The sequence below is a fragment of the Penicillium psychrofluorescens genome (genome assembly GCF_964197705.1).
Source record: "Penicillium psychrofluorescens genome assembly, chromosome: 2".
NCBI lineage: Eukaryota > Fungi > Ascomycota > Eurotiomycetes > Eurotiales > Aspergillaceae > Penicillium > Penicillium psychrofluorescens.
The window spans coordinates 3055840-3076796 of record NC_133440.1 but is presented as its reverse complement, the minus strand read 5'-3'; the positions used below and the strand labels follow the sequence as shown (position 1 = coordinate 3076796).

General features: G+C 52.5%; 9 protein-coding genes across 9 annotated transcripts; 2 read left to right on the top strand and 7 right to left on the bottom strand.

Annotated features, from left to right (window-relative positions):
• Positions 1 to 198: 198 nt before the first annotated feature.
• PFLUO_LOCUS3342 (uncharacterized protein) lies at positions 199 to 2202 on the bottom strand (the record flags this gene model as incomplete). The annotated part of the gene is made up of 4 exons (XM_073780579.1): positions 199 to 901; positions 953 to 1929; positions 1982 to 2022; positions 2073 to 2202. The coding sequence occupies 4 exons, from the start codon at positions 2200 to 2202 to the stop codon at positions 199 to 201; spliced, it is 1851 nt and encodes a 616-aa protein (XP_073637419.1).
• A 984-nt stretch (positions 2203 to 3186) lies between these two features.
• PFLUO_LOCUS3341 (uncharacterized protein) lies at positions 3187 to 4277 on the top strand (the record flags this gene model as incomplete). Its single annotated transcript, XM_073780577.1, has 3 exons — positions 3187 to 3467; positions 3532 to 3601; positions 3660 to 4277. 3 exons carry the CDS (start codon positions 3187 to 3189, stop codon positions 4275 to 4277), a joined length of 969 nt encoding a protein of 322 aa, XP_073637418.1.
• A 528-nt stretch (positions 4278 to 4805) lies between these two features.
• PFLUO_LOCUS3340 (uncharacterized protein) lies at positions 4806 to 7120 on the bottom strand (the record flags this gene model as incomplete). Its single annotated transcript, XM_073780576.1, has 5 exons — positions 4806 to 5220; positions 5273 to 5337; positions 5395 to 6768; positions 6821 to 6955; positions 7019 to 7120. The coding sequence occupies 5 exons, from the start codon at positions 7118 to 7120 to the stop codon at positions 4806 to 4808; spliced, it is 2091 nt and encodes a 696-aa protein (XP_073637417.1).
• A 312-nt stretch (positions 7121 to 7432) lies between these two features.
• Positions 7433 to 9029, bottom strand: PFLUO_LOCUS3339 (uncharacterized protein; the record flags this gene model as incomplete). Its single annotated transcript, XM_073780575.1, has 2 exons — positions 7433 to 8312; positions 8374 to 9029. The coding sequence occupies 2 exons, from the start codon at positions 9027 to 9029 to the stop codon at positions 7433 to 7435; spliced, it is 1536 nt and encodes a 511-aa protein (XP_073637416.1).
• A 750-nt stretch (positions 9030 to 9779) lies between these two features.
• Positions 9780 to 11041, top strand: PFLUO_LOCUS3338 (uncharacterized protein; the record flags this gene model as incomplete). The annotated part of the gene is made up of 3 exons (XM_073780574.1): positions 9780 to 9799; positions 9873 to 10625; positions 10705 to 11041. 3 exons carry the CDS (start codon positions 9780 to 9782, stop codon positions 11039 to 11041), a joined length of 1110 nt encoding a protein of 369 aa, XP_073637415.1.
• Positions 11042 to 11985: 944 nt separating this feature from the next.
• Positions 11986 to 12968, bottom strand: PFLUO_LOCUS3337 (uncharacterized protein; the record flags this gene model as incomplete). Its single annotated transcript, XM_073780573.1, has 2 exons — positions 11986 to 12684; positions 12756 to 12968. The coding sequence occupies 2 exons, from the start codon at positions 12966 to 12968 to the stop codon at positions 11986 to 11988; spliced, it is 912 nt and encodes a 303-aa protein (XP_073637414.1).
• A 1680-nt stretch (positions 12969 to 14648) lies between these two features.
• On the bottom strand, positions 14649 to 16744 carry PFLUO_LOCUS3336 (PHO85 cyclin-5; the record flags this gene model as incomplete). The annotated part of the gene is made up of 2 exons (XM_073780572.1): positions 14649 to 16264; positions 16324 to 16744. 2 exons carry the CDS (start codon positions 16742 to 16744, stop codon positions 14649 to 14651), a joined length of 2037 nt encoding a protein of 678 aa, XP_073637413.1.
• A 1361-nt stretch (positions 16745 to 18105) lies between these two features.
• On the bottom strand, positions 18106 to 19628 carry PFLUO_LOCUS3335 (uncharacterized protein; the record flags this gene model as incomplete). The annotated part of the gene is made up of 7 exons (XM_073780571.1): positions 18106 to 18161; positions 18214 to 18721; positions 18778 to 18855; positions 18919 to 19239; positions 19286 to 19415; positions 19466 to 19499; positions 19550 to 19628. 7 exons carry the CDS (start codon positions 19626 to 19628, stop codon positions 18106 to 18108), a joined length of 1206 nt encoding a protein of 401 aa, XP_073637412.1.
• A 362-nt stretch (positions 19629 to 19990) lies between these two features.
• PFLUO_LOCUS3334 (uncharacterized protein) lies at positions 19991 to 20713 on the bottom strand (the record flags this gene model as incomplete). The annotated part of the gene is made up of 2 exons (XM_073780570.1): positions 19991 to 20629; positions 20696 to 20713. 2 exons carry the CDS (start codon positions 20711 to 20713, stop codon positions 19991 to 19993), a joined length of 657 nt encoding a protein of 218 aa, XP_073637411.1.
• Between the last annotated feature and the right edge of the window lie 244 nt (positions 20714 to 20957).

Here is a 20957-nt window from a genome sequence, read left to right as displayed (position 1 = left end):
TGATCACGCTAGTCCGAAAATAGAGAGCTAAGTATAGGCCCCCAACTATGTCATACCGAGGCAACCGCGAGTTAGCAGACTAGACTCGTCTCATGCCTAGACAGAAAAAGTGATTGAACTACAGAAATCTTTTGAAAACAAGTAGCTTCTATATTAGCTATTTACATTTGTCCATCTATATACTCGAACGAAACCCCTTCAAGCAACACGTGTGCCATTACGATCAAAGCGCCGTGGGGTTCGGAAGAACCCCTCCGGGTTCTCGATTGCACCCTTCTTCCAGTACTCATATTCCATCCAGCCATCATTGGGCATCTGCTCCTCCGTCTCTGCGATAAAGTCCCCAAGCGCTGGGTTCAAGGGCACCACGCCGGTTTCCAAAACATACTGGTCCCACAGTTTCAAAAGCTCCGTCAGTATTTCTGGGTGTTTTTCGGAGAGATCGTGAATTTCGCCTTTGTCATGATCAAGATCAAACAGCTCCCACCGGTCGTATCCCTTTGGAGAGGGTCCCGCTTTGGTAGAGGGCATGTAGACTGCTTTCCATTGCCCCTTGCGGACGGCCGAGCGGCCGTTCATCTCCCAGCCTTCCACGAATTGATCTTTGTGAATCGAACTTGAGTCTCCACGCAACCAAGGGACCATGCTCTTTCCTCTCATGCCCACCACTTCTCTCCCCTGGTAGCTGGGTGCAGGGTGTTGAACTCCGGCCATTTCCAAAAATGTGGGAGCAATATCCATCACGGTTGAGAATTGATGAGTGATCCCATCAGCCGGAATAGGGCACTTGTACGCCTTAGGAAACTTGGCCACTAGCGGTACGCGGATTCCGCCTTCGGTGGTGAATGATTTATATAGCCTGGATGGAGCGGTAGAGGCTTGAGCCCATCGCGGACCGTACCTGGAGCAAAGTTAGCAAAGTTGAAACCACAACATTGGGTTGGAGACTTGCCAGATGAACGAATTGTAGTTACCGAGGTTGTCTAAGCTGTTGTCGTAGTACCGTTGAAGGTATTGCATTGGCCCTCCCTGGAAAGCAGGGTTGGCTTCATGGGCACCTCCTTCCGCTCCATTATCGGACAGGAATAGAACAAACGTGTTGTCCAGCTCGTCTATACTCTGCAAATAATCACAGACACGGCCAACATTATGGTCAATGCATTCGACCATGCCTGCATAGACTTCCATGGCGCGAGCTGACTTTTCTCGATGCTCTGGTGATAGTTGTTCCCACTCCTCAACTTCAGGAGCTTCGACAGGGTGTGGCTCAACATCTTTCTCAACCAGCCCCAGCTCTTTGAGCTTGGCCAATCGACGAAGTCGCAAGGCATCCGGTCCATCATCATACATCCCACGATAATGTTGGATGAATTCCTGCGGAGCTTGCAGTGGCCAGTGTGGTGCGGAGAATGGGAAATAAGCAAAGAATGGTTTTTCAGCACCCTCTTCGGTATTGGCCTGGTTCCAGTCCTTCAGATAGCCGAGCAAGATGTCGGCGTAGCTATTCGAGGAATACCAGTCTTTAGGAAGCTCAGATTCAGGTACGTATTTCCCATCCTCCATGTGGAGAGAATACGTCAGGCTAAATGGTTTTGGAGCCTCCTCCTCTTCGAACTGAGGCTCCCATCCAAAATGGTTGGAAGCCCCAGGGAGAAGGGAAAATGACCTCTCAAACCCTTTCGCACACGGAGACTTGTCCTTGACTAGACCAAGGTGCCACTTTCCAGAGCACAGGGTCAAATATCCAGCATCCTGAAGAATCTGGGGCAAGGTGACCACTTTCTCATTCAAATAGCCCTCATAGCCTGGTTTACCTCTGGCCGGGGCCTGGCTCTCTTTAATCCCTTTCGGGTTCTCTCCTGCAGGCGTCGCTAGCCACTCGACCAGGGAGCCCAATCCCGCAATATGGTTGTCAGTTCCTGTGAGGATCTGCAAAAGAATGAGTCGGGGGTGCTCAGGCCTAAAAGTGGAATTGACAAACCATTGAACGTGACGGGCTACATAGCGCGGTTGCATGGAAATCTGCACTGAATTAGCAAAATGACGGAGAAAATTGCTGGAATATTCTGTACCTGTAAACCGCACACCGTCTTGTGCCAGCTTGTCGATGTTGGGGGTTTTTATTTCGCTGCCATAGCATCCCACATCCGAGAACCCCAGGTCGTCGGCAAGGACAACGAGGAAGTTAGGACGTTTAGGCATTTCGATAAAATTACGAGAGCTGCAATATTGTCTCCAATAATTTTCTACGGTTAAAATGACCAAAGTTTCTCCAAGATGAATCTGCAAATGCTTTATGTTGAGTGAGGCGCATCGCGGCGATCGGCTCCTCTGGAGCTTGGGCCCGCGACCTCCGCGAGCTGCGCGAGACGAGGGCGGAAAGCACCCGGTCAGATCCATACCCCGCGTTCTCGTTCACCAATAGCTAGCCGGCAACCCGTCTACGGCGCTAAAACGAGAGAATGTGGCAGAGATCCGTCATCGAGGAACCCCTTTATTGGTCGTATCTTTATTGGACGTTTTCCAAATGAAGGCGCAAGCCAGCAGGACGCGAGCTTTCGTCGCTTACAGTGAGCCAGGAATGCTCAAAAACTGTGGTTTCCAGATAGGCTTTTAGCTAGCATGTGCAGCTCGTCATTTCAGTCTAAAATGATGTTTGGAAAGTCCAGGTCCCCGGAGCTGTATTTAAACACGTCCACGACGAAAGCATTAAATCACCGCAGCACCCCGTTTTCAACAGAGCTACACTTTGCTCAGTGCCTGCCATCATGACGGGCACAATTACTCTAGAGTCGTTGAGACCCATCTACTATACCAAATACTTTACAAGAAATCTGGCTCTTGCATGCGGCTTGGTTGCTATATCCACTTTCAATTATGGTCCGTCTATTCTTCATCTTCCACAGTTATGACCAACCAACTGATGCAATGCTGCATGTAGCGTTCGATCAGCAGGGGTTTAACTCAACCCAGGCGATGGATGCTTTTGACAGAGATTTTGGGGTATGCGATGCTAAGGGTGTATGTGCTCTCGAGCCATACTATCTTTCTCTCTTGAACGGGCTGATTTATATTGGGTTCGCTGCGGGTCAGTATTTCTGAGGCAATCTATGGCCGTCACGCACATACTGAGACATTCCAGGTGCTTGGATCGGAAGTTTCATCAGCTCTCTCTATGGACGCCGTATGACAATCTTCTGCATGTCCATCTGGGCTCTGATTACTGCAACTATTCTACTCACATCGGGAGTCAGCCACAACAAATGGCAGCTTCTGGCTGGTCGTATCCTGAACTACGTCTATATTGGAATGGAGCTTAGCTCTGTCCCAGTGTATCAATCTGAAGTTGTCCCGGCCCCAATCCGAGGTCTTGCAGTCGGTTCCTACCAGTTATCGCTGGGTATTGGCGGACTCATCGTCAACTGCATTTGTCGAGGGACCAGCGAAATCAATGATGATAGGTCTTGGTATGTCTACGCGAGCCGATTTGCAAGGGAACATAAATTGATTTGCTTCGGCATCTCTGTATAGGATGATTCCCTACGGACTTTACTACGTTATTCCAACGTTCGTTGCCAGCTGCATTTGGTTTATACCAGAGGTATGATTTATGGATTATGTCTAAAGTGTTCTGGACATTTATCTGACACGCTCTGCAGTCTCCGCGATGGCTCCTCATGAAGGACAGAGACGAGGATGCCTTGCAGTCTTTGATCACACTTCGAGGCAGAGGCCATGAAATATCTCCGGAGCAAGAACTTGAACTGATCCGAATCTCTTTGCGAGAGGAGGCCGATCAAGGAACATACAGTGATCTATTCAAGGGTTACAATCGCCGTCGAACTCTCATAGTAATCGGCATAGGCTTCTTCTTTCAAGCAACCGGAAATTCATTCAGCGGTCATTATTCGGCGGTTTTTGTCAAATCTCTCGGCACGATTAACCCGTTCGATGTGACTGTTGCCCAGACTGCAATCAACACCGTGACCACGTTTTTCGGAATCCTGCTGCTGGATCGCATAGGACGCCGAAAAATCTGGATCGTTGGCTCTTTCTTCATGCTCGTGTTCATGATGGCCACTGGAGGTCTGGGAATCCACACGCCCGTCTCCTACAAGGCGAGCCAGGGAATCGTGGCCACGATGCTTCTCTATCAAGCGACATATGCAGCGACTGTCGGACCCCTATACTATACACTTATTACCGAGATCCCGGCGTCTCGTCTTCGCGATAAGACCGTTCGCCTCGGGGCTACTGCCAATATTGTTACAATGTGAGTGAGAAAAAAGGGTTTGAGTGAGGAGAGCTGTTGACTGACAAACTTGGAAAGTTTCATCGTATCGTTTACTCTGCCGTACCTCCAGGACGCTCCTTACGCTGCTTTAGGAAGTCAAGTCGGATTTATGTGAGTTTCGTTGAGACTTTGCGATCAATAAAGATTGGCCTGCTGACTACTGAAAAGTTATGGCTCAATGTCTTTCCTTGCCATGGTGTTTGGGTTTATGTGCATTCCCGAGCTGAAAAACCGAAGTCTGGAAGAAATTGAGAGAATGTTTGAGACGGGCGCTTCTATCCGTAAATTCGGAGACTACCAAGAGGATCCAACCACGGCGCAGGATGTGGCGATAAAGCTCAATGCCTTGGAGACGCCCGAGCCAACCGAAAAAGGTCCTGCTAAGCGAACAGATGCAGTTTGATGGCAAGCTCATCTCACTATTGTTTGGAAATTTTAGGTGCACCTAATCAATCGGCCTGATTTAAGATGAACTTTTGATTGTAAAAGTAGGATCTGTCTGAGCAAGCTATCATACAAAGCTATCATAGTTGAAATCCAAATCCAGACTCTGGTTGATCCAGCCCAACTGTACCGGACTCATTGAAAAGTTGAGTGTCCCATCGCCCCAGCCGTATCCCATTTCCTGTGCGCTGGAATTAAACATGTCAAATGGAGAAAATGGTGCATCAGGTAATGCTAGAGTTGGGTTGTTTGGAGGTGCTTCTGCCTGGTTGGTTTGGCGGAGGCCACAATCGACGTAGTTGAACACGTCGCTATCCTCCTCTGCTGGGCTGCGAGCAGTAGGGGCAAATGCGTCTCCTCGGCTAGCCATGTCAATTTGGATTTTGCCAAAGGTGCCAAATATACGCAGACTTGGCGAGGTTGGTCTTCCCGGCTCCTCGGTCTGTTGATTCGGGGTGGAAGTAGAGTTGGTATCAATGCCCCTAGAAAGCCGAAGTCAGATCAAGAGCAAAGCCCCATAAAGGCAATACTTACGTGGATAGATTTGTTATATCTATATGATATCCATTGCGTTTGGCAAGGTCGCATATCGAGCAAAACTGAGATAGAATGGTCAGGATATCAACGTCCGAAAACGATCAGGTATCAGGACTTACCAACTCGGATATAGGCTTCGACCGCCGACAAACCTCTTTGACACATTGTATCGGGGCATTTAAAACTGAATAGACCTCTTCGTTTGTAAGCCCGAGAACAATACTGTCCTCCGCTCGCCGCTCAATGGCCAGGATCCGAATCGCGAGAGAGGCAGATATCGCCACGACAGGATCGTGAACTGGACCGTGCAGGCTCATGCTATCGGATATGACTTTGCACATTGAAAAAGCATGTCGTAAACGGTTGCGCCGACAATTGGACAGGAACGACTGGGGCGAATTTTTGAGAGGGTTAGAGGGGCTGTCCACCTGAGCTAGAGCTGTGATATAAGACCCTATTCGATTCAGATCACACCAGCAGCCGTGAAAGAGACAGTGGAGAGTAATAAAGTTGAAGAGCTGGGGGTGACGGCGATACATGACATCGTCGTTGAATTGAAGGTCCATGGGCAAACAGGCTTGCCACTCTTCTAGCTTCTGCTCAAACTTCCAGAAGGGCGAGTCGTGGTCCCATGGACGCTGCGGTGGTGTATGGCCCCTGTTCCTGGGGTGATAGGGTAGGGTGTAGTTGAGAATCTCCCGTCGCAAAACTGCAAGCTTGACCAAAAACGCGGATATCCCAGGACGTGTGGAGTGGGAAACGTTGGGGTCACTCTCCAGATAACCCTGCTCGTTGACTAGCTGATCCAGTCCGGCCATGTTGGTCTCGAGTGCCAGCTGGAACGCATTTTCGTTGCACGGAAGTTTGACCTCAATTGATGGCAGGTTGAGTCTACTGAGAGGACTGCGCCCAGATTCGATCATCGACTCCATCACAAGGCAACTCCACATAAGCCGTCGCCGGGTTTCTCGGACAGTCACGGTGGCCCGGGTCTCATCGGGGATTTCAAGATTGAGCTGTAGGCCTTGTGTGAGACGGATTGCCAGCCCGGAGAGAATCCAAGCATTCATATGTTCAGCTCGGTGCCATTCGTAGCGTTGGAGCAAAAGCAGCGCCTGCAATGTGGTTGTCGATGGTGGAGAGAAAATCTCCAACATGATGAGCCGGCGGCTTTCGTCTGCCCACTTGTCCGCACGGCTGTCTTGTGGATCAAGAAAGTGTAGACTGGTCGCGAGGACGATGAGCAGAAGAAAATTAGGGATAGCCCCCCGGTCGAACACCTGCTGAAATGTAGGCCGGTGGATGAAGGTGTAGAAGTAGAAAAAATGAGGGCCATCGAAATAGGCGTCGAGAAGGCTTCTCAATTCAGCATGGCCAGGAATCTCAGTATTAGTCTCAATGGCATGTTCTTGATGTCTGGCAAGACTGCATTCTTCTCCGTCGGCTTGGCAGGGGTCGCATGGTGCGGTTGAACGACTCGATGTGCATCTCATCTAACTTGCTGTCAGAAGAACTTCTAGAATAGAATGGATGCGATTGATTAACCTTCTTTTGCCTGCATCTTCTACAGGCATTGTTCACGCGCGACCGCTGTAGCAGCTCCGACGTGGGATACCACGAGCACTCGATGTTGAGTCGCAAGCAGTTACCACATACATCGCGACGTTCGTCACAGCGCACCTATAGAAAACACAAATCAGTACCTAGTGTAGTCAATGATGTCGATAAATCAACTCTGCGTACCTTCCGTCTCCTGCAGGTCGCGCACCCGGATCGGCGATTGAAGGGGCGCTTGGCAGATCGGTTCGCACTCAGCAGCTGAGGTCCATGGTCTGCTCCAGCCATGATGAAGACCTTAGTCAATCTCTGGCTGCTCCTCTGCCGACCTTACCATGTAGTTATCAGCTTTTGAGCAGCAATGTTGCACTACATGCACGGAGAAAAGTGAAAAAGGTTGAACAATGTAAAAGTGGGGATTCGAGCGGAGAGCGGGGAAGGAATCGCGCAACGGCGGCTGATTGTGTGCTCATCCTCTACCTAATATAGCAGCAGTCCGACTGCTGTCAGCCTGCTCAGTTACTCATTTCTCATTGGTAGAGTCTGAGGCCGTATACGCGAGGAAATAAAATTATAGAGAAGTTTCAATGAATGATCTATTTACAGTCCGTTGAATGTAACAAGAACGGCCTCGCTATCCGATACTTCAATATTCACCACGCCACCGGTACCACGATGAGTCTCCCCTGTCGAAACACCAGCCAGTAGGCTTCCTTTACCCTGGTTGATCGAGTAGCTCCATTGCTCACCGGCCCAGGTGATATTCTCCGTAGGGCCGCCATAATCGAATCCCATCGCCTGAGCGCCAGCAGCAGACACAAGGCGCTGCACCTTGTAGGTAAATGTGCCAGCGCTGATTGGAATTGAGACATTTTTTGACCCTCGAACACCACTACTTCCTCCGTTCACCCAGGCGTTGAGGTTGATCAGCGCGACCTTGGACAAATGATTGGTAGATGCATTATACATCGCATACGCAGTGAGCACATCGGACCCCAGATCCACCTCGGCGACCTTGCCTGGGCTGTTTCCAATAAAATCCGCAATAAATGGCAGAGCGTACCAGACACCGCGCACCTGGGGTCCGGGGTTGGTGTCTCCGGCCGAGTTGTCTGGCACCCAGTAGCTGTGTAGAGCTGCAGGACGGTGCGTGGCATCAACCCGAGAAACGCCCTGCGTCAAGCTGTATAGCTGGAAGTCGATGCACCATAGGGCCGCTCCGAATCCAGCCACGATTTCGATAGAACTCTCGGTTCCAGAACCGGTTTCGCTCAACACAAACTGGACGTCAGGGTCGTTGGCCTGCAGATAGTCTATTTGAGAACCAAAAGAACCGAACAAGGAGGTGATCGCGGTGTGGTTCATAAGATAGGTCTGCTGTTGCGCTACAGTCGTATAGTCCGTCTCGAGCTGATAGTAGTGCCAGGCGGCGAATTTGACATTGTCGGAGCTATCGATCTTATCCTCGAATGCATCGGCGCTGGAGAAGAATGTTAGCCTTTTCTGCACATTCCACCCTTGATAGAGCAGAAACAACATACAGGGTAAAGGAAGGGCTTCCTGTTGCAAAGTCCAGCACTTCAAATATACGTGACGTGTCCAATCCCAAAGCGTTCGAAACATTGCCCATGACTGTCTTCGAATCATTGACATATTGACCGACCGTATACGTGATGTCGTATTGTGAAGGATAAAGATTAGGCTCGTTTCCAATTGCGATTGCCGCCAAACGGTCTTTGGCGACACTGTTGTATGCCTGAGACACGTATGTAAGAGTATTCGAGATGTTGAGCGTAGGACCCAGTGGAGCTTGGAAAGTCATGTCAAAATCTTGAAAGCTCGCAAAGCCATCGAAATAGCTGGGTCCTAGGATGTACGTTGCCGAGGAGCCAATCGGGCAATCGCCGGCAATGCAGACCTTCACCTCATCCTGGCTTGGATCAAAGAGTACGCGGTCACCGCTGGTTCCACCGATGCGGATTGTGGGTGTTGTGCCAAGTCGCTGAGCAACAGAGTCGATCAGATTGACAGTGAAATCATTCGCATAATCATTGATAAACGCCGTCTCAAACCCGAAGCCGATAAAATTAGAAGGAGCTTGGACGGCGCTGTCTGGGGCCGCAGATGGCACTGGAGCATTCACCAAGGAGGTTGCAGCCAGAAAAGCACTTGGCACGTGTCGAGGTTGAGGAATCATCTTTTCTCTTGCAATTGACCCCTACTCTAGTCGTGTAGTTGAAAGTATATATACCTGAACCAGAAGGATGGCGTGCGATCTACATTAAGGTAGTAATCCACATATATGCATCCGCGACCTCCGCGAAGTCGGCATTCTTCAAGGGGGCTGAAAGTTTGTAAGATGCATAGTCAGGCACAAGCTGTATTGAGCGGCAATGATCACCGCTGGCGACGAGCGGCGAGTCTGCGAGGTTGTTTCAAAGAGAGACAAAAATTTGACTGGTCGCGTAGGGATCCTAGGAGATCTGAGAAAGGAGGAAAAGAAAAGACCATAGAACGGCTACGACCCCTGTCGTCACGCGAAACACTGGTAGCGTTGCGTCATTGCTCACTCCTGAAATACCAGGTGCTGCTAGTTTAATTTCGGTCCATCATACAGGATAATTTTGTTTCCAAAAAATCAGTTACTAGGTCAAAATCAAGGCTGTGCCAACAAGTGTCAACAAATATAACCGTGTTTTGCGGGCCGTGAGAATCCGACCGATCTATACCCTAAACACCAAAAATAAAATTATAATTGGCGAGAAGTCCACTTCTATCTCTAAATGGCATTCGGTGAGATGTATAGTCTATCAACGATATTTCGGGGGACCAAGACATGAGTCACAGCGATGATTAAGGCAAGAAACTAACTACATGTACACAAGAAAGATGCTGCTCACCGATTTCGAGATCCGCTCGTTTCGTTTCCCGCACAAATCACGAAACCATGAGTGACGCCACTATATTGTTGGGTGTGCCTTTCCCCAGCCAACCATTCCCACCCGAGAGACCCCTTCCTAACCAAAGGACCTACCTCTAGAGCCGGTGTGCTAGGACTCAGCAGCGCCATCCAGCTCGCGCGCGAAGGCCACACCGTGACCGTGATCGCTCGCGATCTCCCGGGCGACTTCGACATCGAATATGCCTCGCCGTGGGCAGGTTCACACTTCCGTCCTATATCAGCCAACAACGCCTCGGAAAGATTCGAGCAGGAGCTCATGCACGAAACCTACGACGAACTAAAAGTCACGGCGGAGAGGCACCCGGACAGCAGCGTGCGATTCGTGCGGGCAGTGGAATATTTCGATTCGCCGAGTCCGGCCTACTCCGACGAGACGCTGGTGAAGCAGAACGGATACGCGGACTGGCCCGACTTCCGCATCCTCGATCCATCCGAGCTGCCAGCGGGCCATGATGCTATCCAGCTCGGTGTCACCTACACAGGCTGGGTGCTGAACTCGCCCGTGTACCTAGCCTGGTTGCATCGTCAAGCGCAAGGGCTAGGTGTGCGCTTTATCCGAGCGAGATTGGCCGCGCTCGAGGAAGCGGTATTTATACACCGCGAGAGCGAGGGCAATCACCCCCGAGCCAATATCCGAGCAGTCATCAACGCCAGCGGCAGAGGCTTCCAGGACCCAGACTCGTTCCCGTCGCGGGGCCAGTTCATCCTCGTCTCTAACCCCTGCAGCGAGACAATCAGTCACCACTGGGCTGACGGGTCTACAACAGTGATCATCCCGCGGCCGTTGGGTGGGGGAACGGTGATCGGGGGCACGAAGGAGCCCAATAATTGGTAGGTCATTGTTTTTTCATTCGTCCATTCTGTAACTAGCAACCCTGTATAAGAAACCCTCGATATACTTACAGAGCAGGTCTCATTCCATCTCGAACGCTGCAACGGAAACGATCTTGACAAGAGCTGCCAAACTCTGTGAACAGCTCGTCAGCGGTGCGTCCAATCAAGACGCCAGCGGGTTTGATATCAAGCAGGTCTATATCGGACGCCGTCCGATGAGAAAAGGAGGACTACGTCTGGAAGAGCAGACACTTGAATTTCAGGATACGGCGGAGGAGGACGGGCTGAAGACAGTGTCCAGAAGCATCCCCGTGGTGCACTGCTATGGAGCCGGGGCAAGTGGGTTCAAGATTAGCTGGGAGCTGGGGGGTGGCGAGACGAGTGGCGCGTCTCGTGGCGACGACATAGTGTAATACTTCCTAGATCTGGTTAGCAATCTACTACTCGCTATGCCTTAGGCGCGCTGGACAGGCTTGCCATCGTAGGAGTTTCACTAGGCTGTCCTAAGTGAGTCAGTCAAGTGAAGTTGGTTGTCAGTGGAGCTAGATCCACCGGACCCAGCGCCGACAATTTGCCGCCCAGCGATGTTGCCTGCCCGACGCATCGCCGAGGACCGGAGGGGGGATCGGGTGATAGTCAATCGTAATGAGTCAAAGCAGGTCCCAGAGCTGAAACTGGATGCCCAGCTCGGCTATTGATAGTGACCGCAGGCATCATGGTCGGCTGTGCCACATCACCGCCACGATGGAGTGAGTCACTCCGACTCCCCCCACCCAGAGCCGTCACGCGGTTAGGCAGACAAAGAGACTACGGTGGAACAACTCCGAGTAAAATGAACTGTACGATTGGCTACAGCGATATTCGAAATCAGACATACCAGCATGCGCTCACAAATTAATTATCGAACCCTATTTTGAAACAATCTAGTATGTATACGGCATGGTCGTAGATCCTCTTGTTCCCAAAATAGATCTTGTATTTTACATCACATTCGTGAGACCCTGAATGATATATTTACACGAAACTGCTATACAACTGTTACTGCCTCCGCTCCTTACTGCTGCTGTTCACATTCCTAGCCAACAGGCTTCTTCACCCATTACACATCTGAGATTGAACTAAGCAACATGGCTCTTGAGGCTTGCAATTTTGATCGTTTAGAAAAGTTGACCTGTTGAAGTTTCAAAATCAACCCAGTGTGTGTTTTTACTAGTGTGAGACCTCGCCCGCGGCCCAGCCATGTTTCCATATCTGTGCCCTATTATAATCTGTAGCGGCCGGGACCTTGAAGGCCACTCAGTGGATCTTTCACAAACCGCCGCATCAGCAGACATAAAGACAGTTCCGCTATTGAGTTTTATTCCTCCATCTCCTGCATCCTCTCTAACTCCTCTATAACTCGATCATAGGTACCCAATTTTCCAACATTTGTATACGCCCCATATAAATAAGATATAGCCTGGCTCCTCTTGCTACTCAGACAAGCCGAGAGCAGGCTATCTTGAAGCTCGGCCGATTTCACCATTTCTATATACTCTCCTCGCTCGCGCCAGGTTTCTCGTACTTCCTCATCCAACGGCTGTCCATTTTGGCCGTAATTCTGAGGCAGATCAAAGGAGACGGGCATGGCTGCAAGGAAATCGGGGAACGCGATGAGCTCCCAGGGAACCGTACATGCTCCTTCCCAGTCGATGACTCCAGTTACATCAAAGCTATTCTCATCTACCATGATGTTACTATGGAGAAAATCATCATGGTCCAGAGGGAATGGCCCTTCGTTGAACAGGGACAGCTTGCTAGCCATCGCTTTGATCTGTGATGGGAAGTTGTCGATAATGGCGATCATCCTTTCTGCCGGGATCGGACCTCTCTGCATCATGCGTGTAATTGTTTCTTTATCCCACTTGAACTTGACGCTATCGGCCCACGCCTCGAAGAATGCAGTTGCTGTATCAAACGGACCCCCGATTCCTGGTAAGGGACCACACTCGTATTCACCCTTATAGTTCTTCACAATCGTTCCAATTTTTGGGAGTCGTAAGGAAGTCAACTGGACCTACATATTAAGGGGGTGAGGTAAATATCTAAATACTAGAGCGAGCCTATAGGCCGCGAGAGGAGACGAACATGAGACTTTGCGACGGAGCGGTAGAAGTTTTGCCGGTGCTCTCTAGGTATAACACCTCGATGGGCCTTACGGCTGCTGAAGGCGTCCATAGCGACAATACCGGGGAGTAGCTCTATCAGCATGAACGCGGCGCTCACCGGATTGTTCTCGTCAACTTCATTCGCAAAAACCCGAGGCACTAGTAGTTTGGAATGCTCCTTAATGAATTGCATTGTTGCAATCTCGGTTTTAAGCTTGGTACTGCTGACAAGGGGGGGGTTGCTCCTTCTAATATGAACCCGGGCCACCCAGCGAGTCTGGTCGGAAAATCTAAGCACCCGGACAATATTGTTGAGCCCGCTCGCAACCTGGTCTAAGGCTTTGCACTCCAAATGGTCAGCAAGACCTGAAGCAATTCGACACAGCTCATTCCATCGAGTTCGATGGAAACAATCGGCGGTTTGGCTATCACTATCTTGTAGGAAATTCTGGACGGTAGTCCAAGAGCTTGACTCGCTAGACATAACGACGGACTAGAGGTAGGTATCAAAATATACTTGGCCTTGAGTGGAGTGAGAGTTGAATCCTTGAGATATGGGTTTTTGTAGAATTTTACAGAAAGGGGGGAATAAAGCAACCAGAAAGAGAACTAGCGGTGTGATTCATCGGCAGGAATTTATTTGGCACGTACATACTACATACTTGCCTCCTCTTGTACTCCTACTTCCCACCAATTTAGGTGTTTAGGCTTAGGGATTTAGGGATTTAGGGACTTAGGGAGGTTTAGGGAGGTTTAGGCTTGTTTTTTGGAAAAATTAGGGTGATTTAGGGAAGTTTTATGATCTCTGGGTACGCTCAACTTTGGAGGCTTTTGGAGGGCCAGGGTACGCTCAGCTAATTTCTGTGTACGCTCAACTGGGTGCCCTCCAATATCCCCTCGCCTACCTAGGCATTTGCATGCCTTATTCCACAGGCTGCACAGCATTCATCGTCTTATACACAACTGACAGGCTGCCTCCCTATATATTTCACTTCGATGAATATGTCGTGCAAGCCACTAGAGGTGTTCCCGAGAGTAGATAAGCTGGTTCTATGGAAACAAGTAAGCATAAACTCCTACAAGGTTAGTTCTCCACAGGTACTAGCACAGCCTTCTAGTATATATAAACGAGTGTGGACCCTGCTAGCGATGGAGGAGGAGCGAAAGAGAGGCCATCTTCTTGCCAGACCCCCAGAATTCCTCCTAGGATGTTTAGGACTGTTTGCACTGAAGATTCTACACGATTCCATGAAGTGATACAGTACTATGACAGTGACTCATCGATCATTATCGGGCAATACGATACATTTCAGCAAGGATTCCTGAAGGAGAAACTAAGATTAGACTACCGCGTTTTAGATTAGGGTTCGAGAATTAGTCCGTGAGAGTGTGAGGTATATCTGATTTCGAAAAAATTGCTGTATCCTCCCGAGTTCAAGTCCACGAGGGACACTCCAAATGCTCCGGGCCCCCCGATGGGCTGAAAAGGGAAAACTCATCAGCGCCGGGGACGGGAAACATTATACAGTACACACACACAGAGGAAAGCTTGCGTCTCCCCAGACACCTCCCAGTAAACCAACCGACCGATGCCCGCCACACTCCATTCGCAACCAGAAAAACACAAGAACAAAAGACGCAAATAGAAAAGGACAACAGAAGTAGACACCACATTGCAAATCGTACATCAAGTGGGTTGTCCGAAACCCACTTGCACGCATGGGGGAAGAGGAGGAGACATGGCGACCATAAAAAGCCGACGATAGGGTTATATACAGAGCACTTCCGGGCTCGGTCGCCATGCAAAACGTAGAAAGGCTAAAACGACTGGCTTTTTCGAGACCTCGCTAGAAAAAGTAAACGCAGACCGTAATCAATTCAGAAACTCCGTGCGCATGCTCGGGTTGAGAGCAACCTTGCGAGCCTCGCTGCCGCAGCAGGCGCGTTTCATGCCGGCAGGTCCGGACACCAGCCCCGTCGCTCCAGACGCGGTGGCGCCACGGACCAGGAAGGAGTTGGCCAACTCGCCGTCGGGCAGAACGGTGGGCTCACCGGATGCGCCGAGGCTGATGAGGTGGCGCACATGGTTTTGGAGAAGGAGGTCATCGGACCCCGTGCGGCCGCGTTTGCGGCACTGGCGTTGGGCAGGGGTGGCAGCGCCCGAGAGCTCGCACAGGCTCCGGGCAGCTTCTTGGTCCAGCGAGAAGGCGGATAGATCGGTAGCAGATGCCATCGCGCCGGGATACGCTTCAGGGGAACTGTAGACTTCGACCAAGGCACTCTCGTCAATGGGAGTAGCGATAGCCAAGGTCTTCCGAGATTCCTTCAAAGAGTTGCTAGTGCAACGCAGAGCCGCCTTGACGGCGAGGCGGGGGGGAGCAGATCCACCGGCACCAGAGGCGTTGGACGAGACCGATGACGAACGCGAAGAGCGAGATGACAGCGTAGAGACGTCAGACACCATAGAATCCGGAGAAGACGCCGAGGAGGTCGAGCGCGCCAGAGAGGACCGGCGAATCGCCGCCGGGTAACCATCGTAGGAATGAGCCCGCGCGCAAAAGGACAGGGGCGGGCGCGGATCGAGAGTCGATCGCGCCATGCACATGTTCTGCGCCTGGGACATTGCCATACAGATGGAGGGGCGGCGAGGGGCACAAGCAGCCCCACTCGCAGCAGGAGTGGAGGCCACATGGGACTGGGGGGTCATCTGGGGCGTAGGCAGCATCGGCGGCCGCGCAAGAGCCGGCATCGGGGGGTGGGAGTACTCCGCTGTAGGAGTGGGCTCCAGGGTCCGCGGCAAGCTGCGCGGGCAGGTAGGGGTTGATTCGCGCGAGGACGAATCGACAGAGCTGTTGCTCAGCACACTGCGAGGCGATGGCGAGTCCGCCAGACCGAGGTCCATGCCACTCATGGCAGCCACCGGGGTCGTCGGCTCAGGATCCACCGTGTCCAACTCGGTAGTCAGACGGGGCAGAACTGTACGCCAGCACTGGCCGTCGAAAGCGGGAGGACCACCGGCACCGGGGGTCAACTTCAAGACCAAGTCTGTCCATCGTTGGAAGGTGGCCTCGCAGATGTGCAAGCGCCAGCCCACCGCTTCGAGGAACATCAGCTCGTTCTGATTGATCTCAAGCGTGTTGAGACCGGAGATTTTGCTCCAGGCGCGGGCGGAGTAGTTACGGTCCTGCAGATACTTGGACGCAAGGATCAGCGCTGCCAGAAACATCCGGCGGCCACACTGCATGGCCCGCAGAAGCGACTGGTCCCGCGGTTGCTCGTGGGTGAAGTCGTGCGAGGGAACATGAGGCTTGATCTTGATCAGATAATACAAGGCCACCTGCAGGGTGCTGTAACTAGTGCGCGAGCGACGGAGCGTTTCCTGGATGAAGGTACGAAGAGGAAGCACGCCTTTGGTTCCGGTCGCGGCATCACTGCGGGATGCGGCGGCGGACAAAGGCCAGACGATCTCAACGATTTGCGACGCAGTGTCTTCAAACAGGGGAGAATGTTTAGCTGGGAGCGATGGAACGTAGGACGTTCTCACTTACCGACGAGGTTGTCGACAAAGTTCACTTTCCGCTCCGACTGGCGGAGCAGACAGGGCGGCGCCCGCGCGCTGGGACCGTTGGCCGCGAAACTGTTGGTGCGCCGAGGATGCTGGCGCATCTCCGGCGGCACCGACGCATCCGTCGCCTTGGGAAGAGTTCCCTTGGCAAAGGCACGGGGGCAACCCGCGCTGGGGTTCCGTCCGGCCGCCTGATGATCGCCGTCATTATTATTATTATTTTCCCAGATCACATCGACCGGGTTGGTGGACGTGGACGAGATTTGTGAAGAAATAGCGTCGAGGGAAAAGACGGAGGAAGATGAGGAGGAGGCGGAGGAGGAGATCGAGGAGGCATAGGGATGAGCGTGAGACGCTTTCGATATAGAGCTCGGGTTTGACAAGTTCAAACCTAAGACGTCCATCTCTGTCATATCCGGAGGTGTGGCAGTCATTCAAGACTGTCCAAAAGATATACCGGGGGGGATTTGAGGGAGATGATCCGATTTGGGAAACCGGGGAGAGAGTCAGATAAACCGTGAAGCAAGGAACCGGGAACGAAGGCCGAGGAGACAGAAGCCGTCTTTGGTGATAAAGGCGACGGCCGACCTGTTTAATAGTCGAAATGCGCCAATTTGACACAGGGTGACTCGGACAGAAGAAAGAGGCGTTATGGGTAGGTAGAGCAGGTAACAAGGAACAAGCACACAACAGAAAAGAACCAGAGTCCGGGTCCGATCACCGAGTTGAGTCTGCCGAAGACAGCAGAGGCACGTGGCAGGCCAGTGACTCTTTGATACCGATGACTGTTGGATGCGATCTTAGACGACGCCAGCAGTGACGGTTCGGATGTCTTCGGCAGCGGCGATCGGAACGGCAACGGACACAGGGTACATTTTGACAACGGTCGGGTGATGAAAAGAAGTTAACAGGCGGCCCTCAACGGCGAACCCTGAGCAGGCAGATGTTGCGCTGAGTCAAGGCAGTCGTTGTTCGTGAGGGTCGGGTAGGGTAGAAGGGTAAGGAGAGGGGGGGGGGGGGGGGGAGGACTAGGCAGCGGGCGGCTGTTGGGTAGTGAGGCTGGTAGTGTAGGGAAAGCAAAAAAAAGAAAGGAGTCACAGTCAGCCAAATAGGAGATGGCAAGGCGATGACTCTTTAGGGTAGGCAGAGATTTATTATAAGAGAGCCAACGGCAAAGTGTGGAGGGCGGAGGGCACAGTGACTAAGAAGAGGCAAAAAGGAGAGAAACAGAGAGTGGCGATGTTCTTTTGGGGGGTGGCGGGCAACGCAGGGACCACTGCCGGGCGATGGGGACCGGGAGTGACACAACACACGGATGCGGCGACCGTGAGTCACGACTCGGAGGGCACGATTCTCATCCTGGCCGTCAGAGTATTCTTTTCTCTCTGGGATCCCGTTGTCCTACTCCTCTCTTGGATATCCCTTTCGGCGTCCGACTACTATTGTTGGAACGCCCGGCGCTGGATCAGGTGACCCCCCAGCCGCGAAGTCATTCCGAGGAACTCGTTAGGTCCTGACTCACACTTGCCACGCTGGCACTCGGCCAATCCGGCTGGGGCCGATGGGCCATTTGCACGGGCGCTGATTGGCGGGAGGCTTGTTGCGCAGTGCAGTCACGTGGGGTTTGTGTTGGCCTGAGGCAGACATGGAAGGAGAGAACATTCCGTCAGGTGGTGGATGTGGTGAGCATTCCTGAATACGGTGGACAGGACTATATATGGATATCTATAGATATATACACACACATACATAGAAACATAAACAACTATGCCGTAGACAGCACCTCCTGCAGCACCGCCACCACCCCCTGCACCTCCGCCTCTAACAAACAGTGAGTACACGATGGAGTATAGAGCTGAAAAGAGAAACTCACCACTGGTGTAATGCACAAAGCTCAACCGCACCACCCCGTCATCCACATCCGCCACCCCACACACCTCCGCCAGCAGCCGGTGGCTATACATATGCCCACTGCGGAACCCAAACGCCGATCGCGCCTCCACGGCCTCCACCAGCTGCTGGCTGCCGAGGCCGCGCACCGTGAAGCTGATGACGGGCACCCGCCGCTCCTTCGACGGCGACGGCTCCCCAATCACCGTGATGCGCGGGTCAGACGCCAGGAAGGACAGCAGGATCTCCTGCAGGCGTTCTTCGTGGGCCGCGATCTGCGACCAGGTCTGCCCGGGCTGGGGGCCGAAGAACGCCACGACATGCGGGATGCTCTGCGTCAGCTCGTAGTTCGCCGACGACAGGTTCAGTTTCTGGTCAAGCGTGTCGGTGGGCTTGAAGAAGTGCGCGAGCGACTGGACCTGGTCGTGGATGCGCGACGAGGCATACAGCTGCCCGAGATGCGGGCCGTAGACTTTATACCACGAGAAGGCCTACCACATCGACTTAGCATAGAGCCACACTCCGAAAGATGGGGGAGTATACGAACGTAGAAGTCCACACCCAGCGCTTGTACATCTACCTGCCGGTGTGGCGCGAGAGCCACCCCGTCCACACACAGCAGCGCCTGCGGAGTCCGAATCAGCAGGTTGCACAACAGAAAAAAAAAACTAAACAGGACAAGACGTACGCGAGGATAGGTGTGCACGGCATCGGCAATCTCGCGGATCGGACTGATCGTCCCCGTGATGTTCGAGACGTGAGGACAAGCCACCAGCCGGGTCTTGTCCGAGAGCAAGGTCTTGAGGTCTGCGGGATCACAGTTCGGATTCTTGGGGTCGGAGGCAGACCACCATTTCACCGTTAATCCCATCCGTTCAGCAATGCGCACCCATGGAGCGATATTGGCTTCATGGTTGAGCTTGGACAGGATCAGCTCATCGCCCGCCTGGAACGTGAGGGCTGTAGAGAGATTGTGCAGCAGCTGGGTGGTCGAGATGCCGATGCTAATCTGCGCAGTGTCAGTAATTGCTCCTCGATCATGATTAGTTCAGTACCTCTTCCGGCGTGGCATGGATGAAGTCCGCGGCAGCTTTGTATGCCTCGGTATAGACAGCCGTGGAGACCTCCGAGGCCTTGTATGTGGCTCCGAGCTGGACATTCGTGCTCAAGAGGTACGACCGAATGCTGTGAGGAGTCAGTCAGGAGTTGAATTCCAATTCGTCTGACGAACCTACGAATCGGCCACGGTGTCAAGGACCTGGCTGCCTCCTGAATGACAGTTAGTCAATGTCGCATCCGCAGCACCAGCATCACCCTACCCGCATTGTCCATAAACACCTGCTCTTGCTGCAAAGCAGGGAAGCGCGCGCGCACCGCAGTTACATCAAAGGTAGACATTGTCAGAACGTAGTGCAAATCAAGATGTTGAATACTCTACCCAATGTTGGCGGGCAGAGAGAGGGGTCGGCTATAGGTGGAGCTTTTTCTGATAACGCGGATCTAGTCCGGCCTACGCTCAAACCTCGTCAGAACAGCTGTCTCCAAATCGAATTGCACAATCCAGTCTCGCCGGTGTAAGTCAGATCGAATCTACATGGGCACAGAGCACGGAGATCGTATCAGAAGAGATCTTGCTTCGGGTATATGTCGTATGAAAAGAAACCCACGTCCAAAAAGCCGTAGTGTGTAGGAACAGAAAGAAAAAGAAAGAGATACATGTCCAAGAAAGGAAACATCAGGCCCAAACACCCACTATGCTATCACCTAGACACGCGAGCGCCTGCCACGCCGGGCCCGCCACTGGCGTGCGCGGCATCATGCACGACGCAGAGCAGGTACTTCTTGTCCGGCACGACGACAATCTCATGTTTCCGCGTACGCATACGAAGAAGCTTGACCTCGTCTTCCTCCGCGTCAACTGTGTCCGCATCACGGTCCTCCTCGCGCGGCGTACTAGTGCCATTCGCGTAGCTCTCATGTCCGGCGTCCCACGCAGCAGGCTGGGACTCATGGGCACTGCCGTTCTGCTGCGAGGCAGGTCGCGATAGCGAGACACCCAGCGCTGAAGCACTAGAGACAAAGGCGAAGATGTGTGCGGCTAGGGCCTCGGCCTGGGAGGGCTGGTAGGGTGGTGATGATGATGAAGATGCGTTGGCGGCGGGGGGAGCAGGCGAGGAAGCCGACTCGTCGGATTGCTGTGGTGCGGAAGAAGAAGGAATGGAGTCTGTGGTGGATGGACGAGGCGCTCCATTTGCATCGACTGTTGGAGAGGCGAGCAGCCCCGTACCTTGAATGATGGAGCCGTCTCGGCGGGAGAGGATCAGGGTGGAATGCACCCCCGGGCGGGAGGTGAGGTGAGAGAGGAGCGCGGTAACATGTTGGGGGACTTGCGGCGTCCGCTATTTTAGGGAGGAACAAGATATCAGTTCGACTGCAATTGTGGACAGCAGAGATGCTAGACTCACCGGCGTCGGCGTGGTCATTCTCTCTTGGGGTCTGCGGGGGAGGAGAAACCGAGGAGTGGGTGTTGAAGGAGAGACGAGGATAAAGCAAGGTCAGTGATCCAGATCAAATCATGGCTTCGCGGTCAAGGCCGTCAGTCTGTCTACACTCTCACGGCCAGAAGCAAGAGGAAAGGAACATCCCCGACAGCTCATCAACTGGTCCTGCGGAATCAACAAAAACATAGATGACTCAGCAGATCACATGCCACTGTTTGCCCTGATT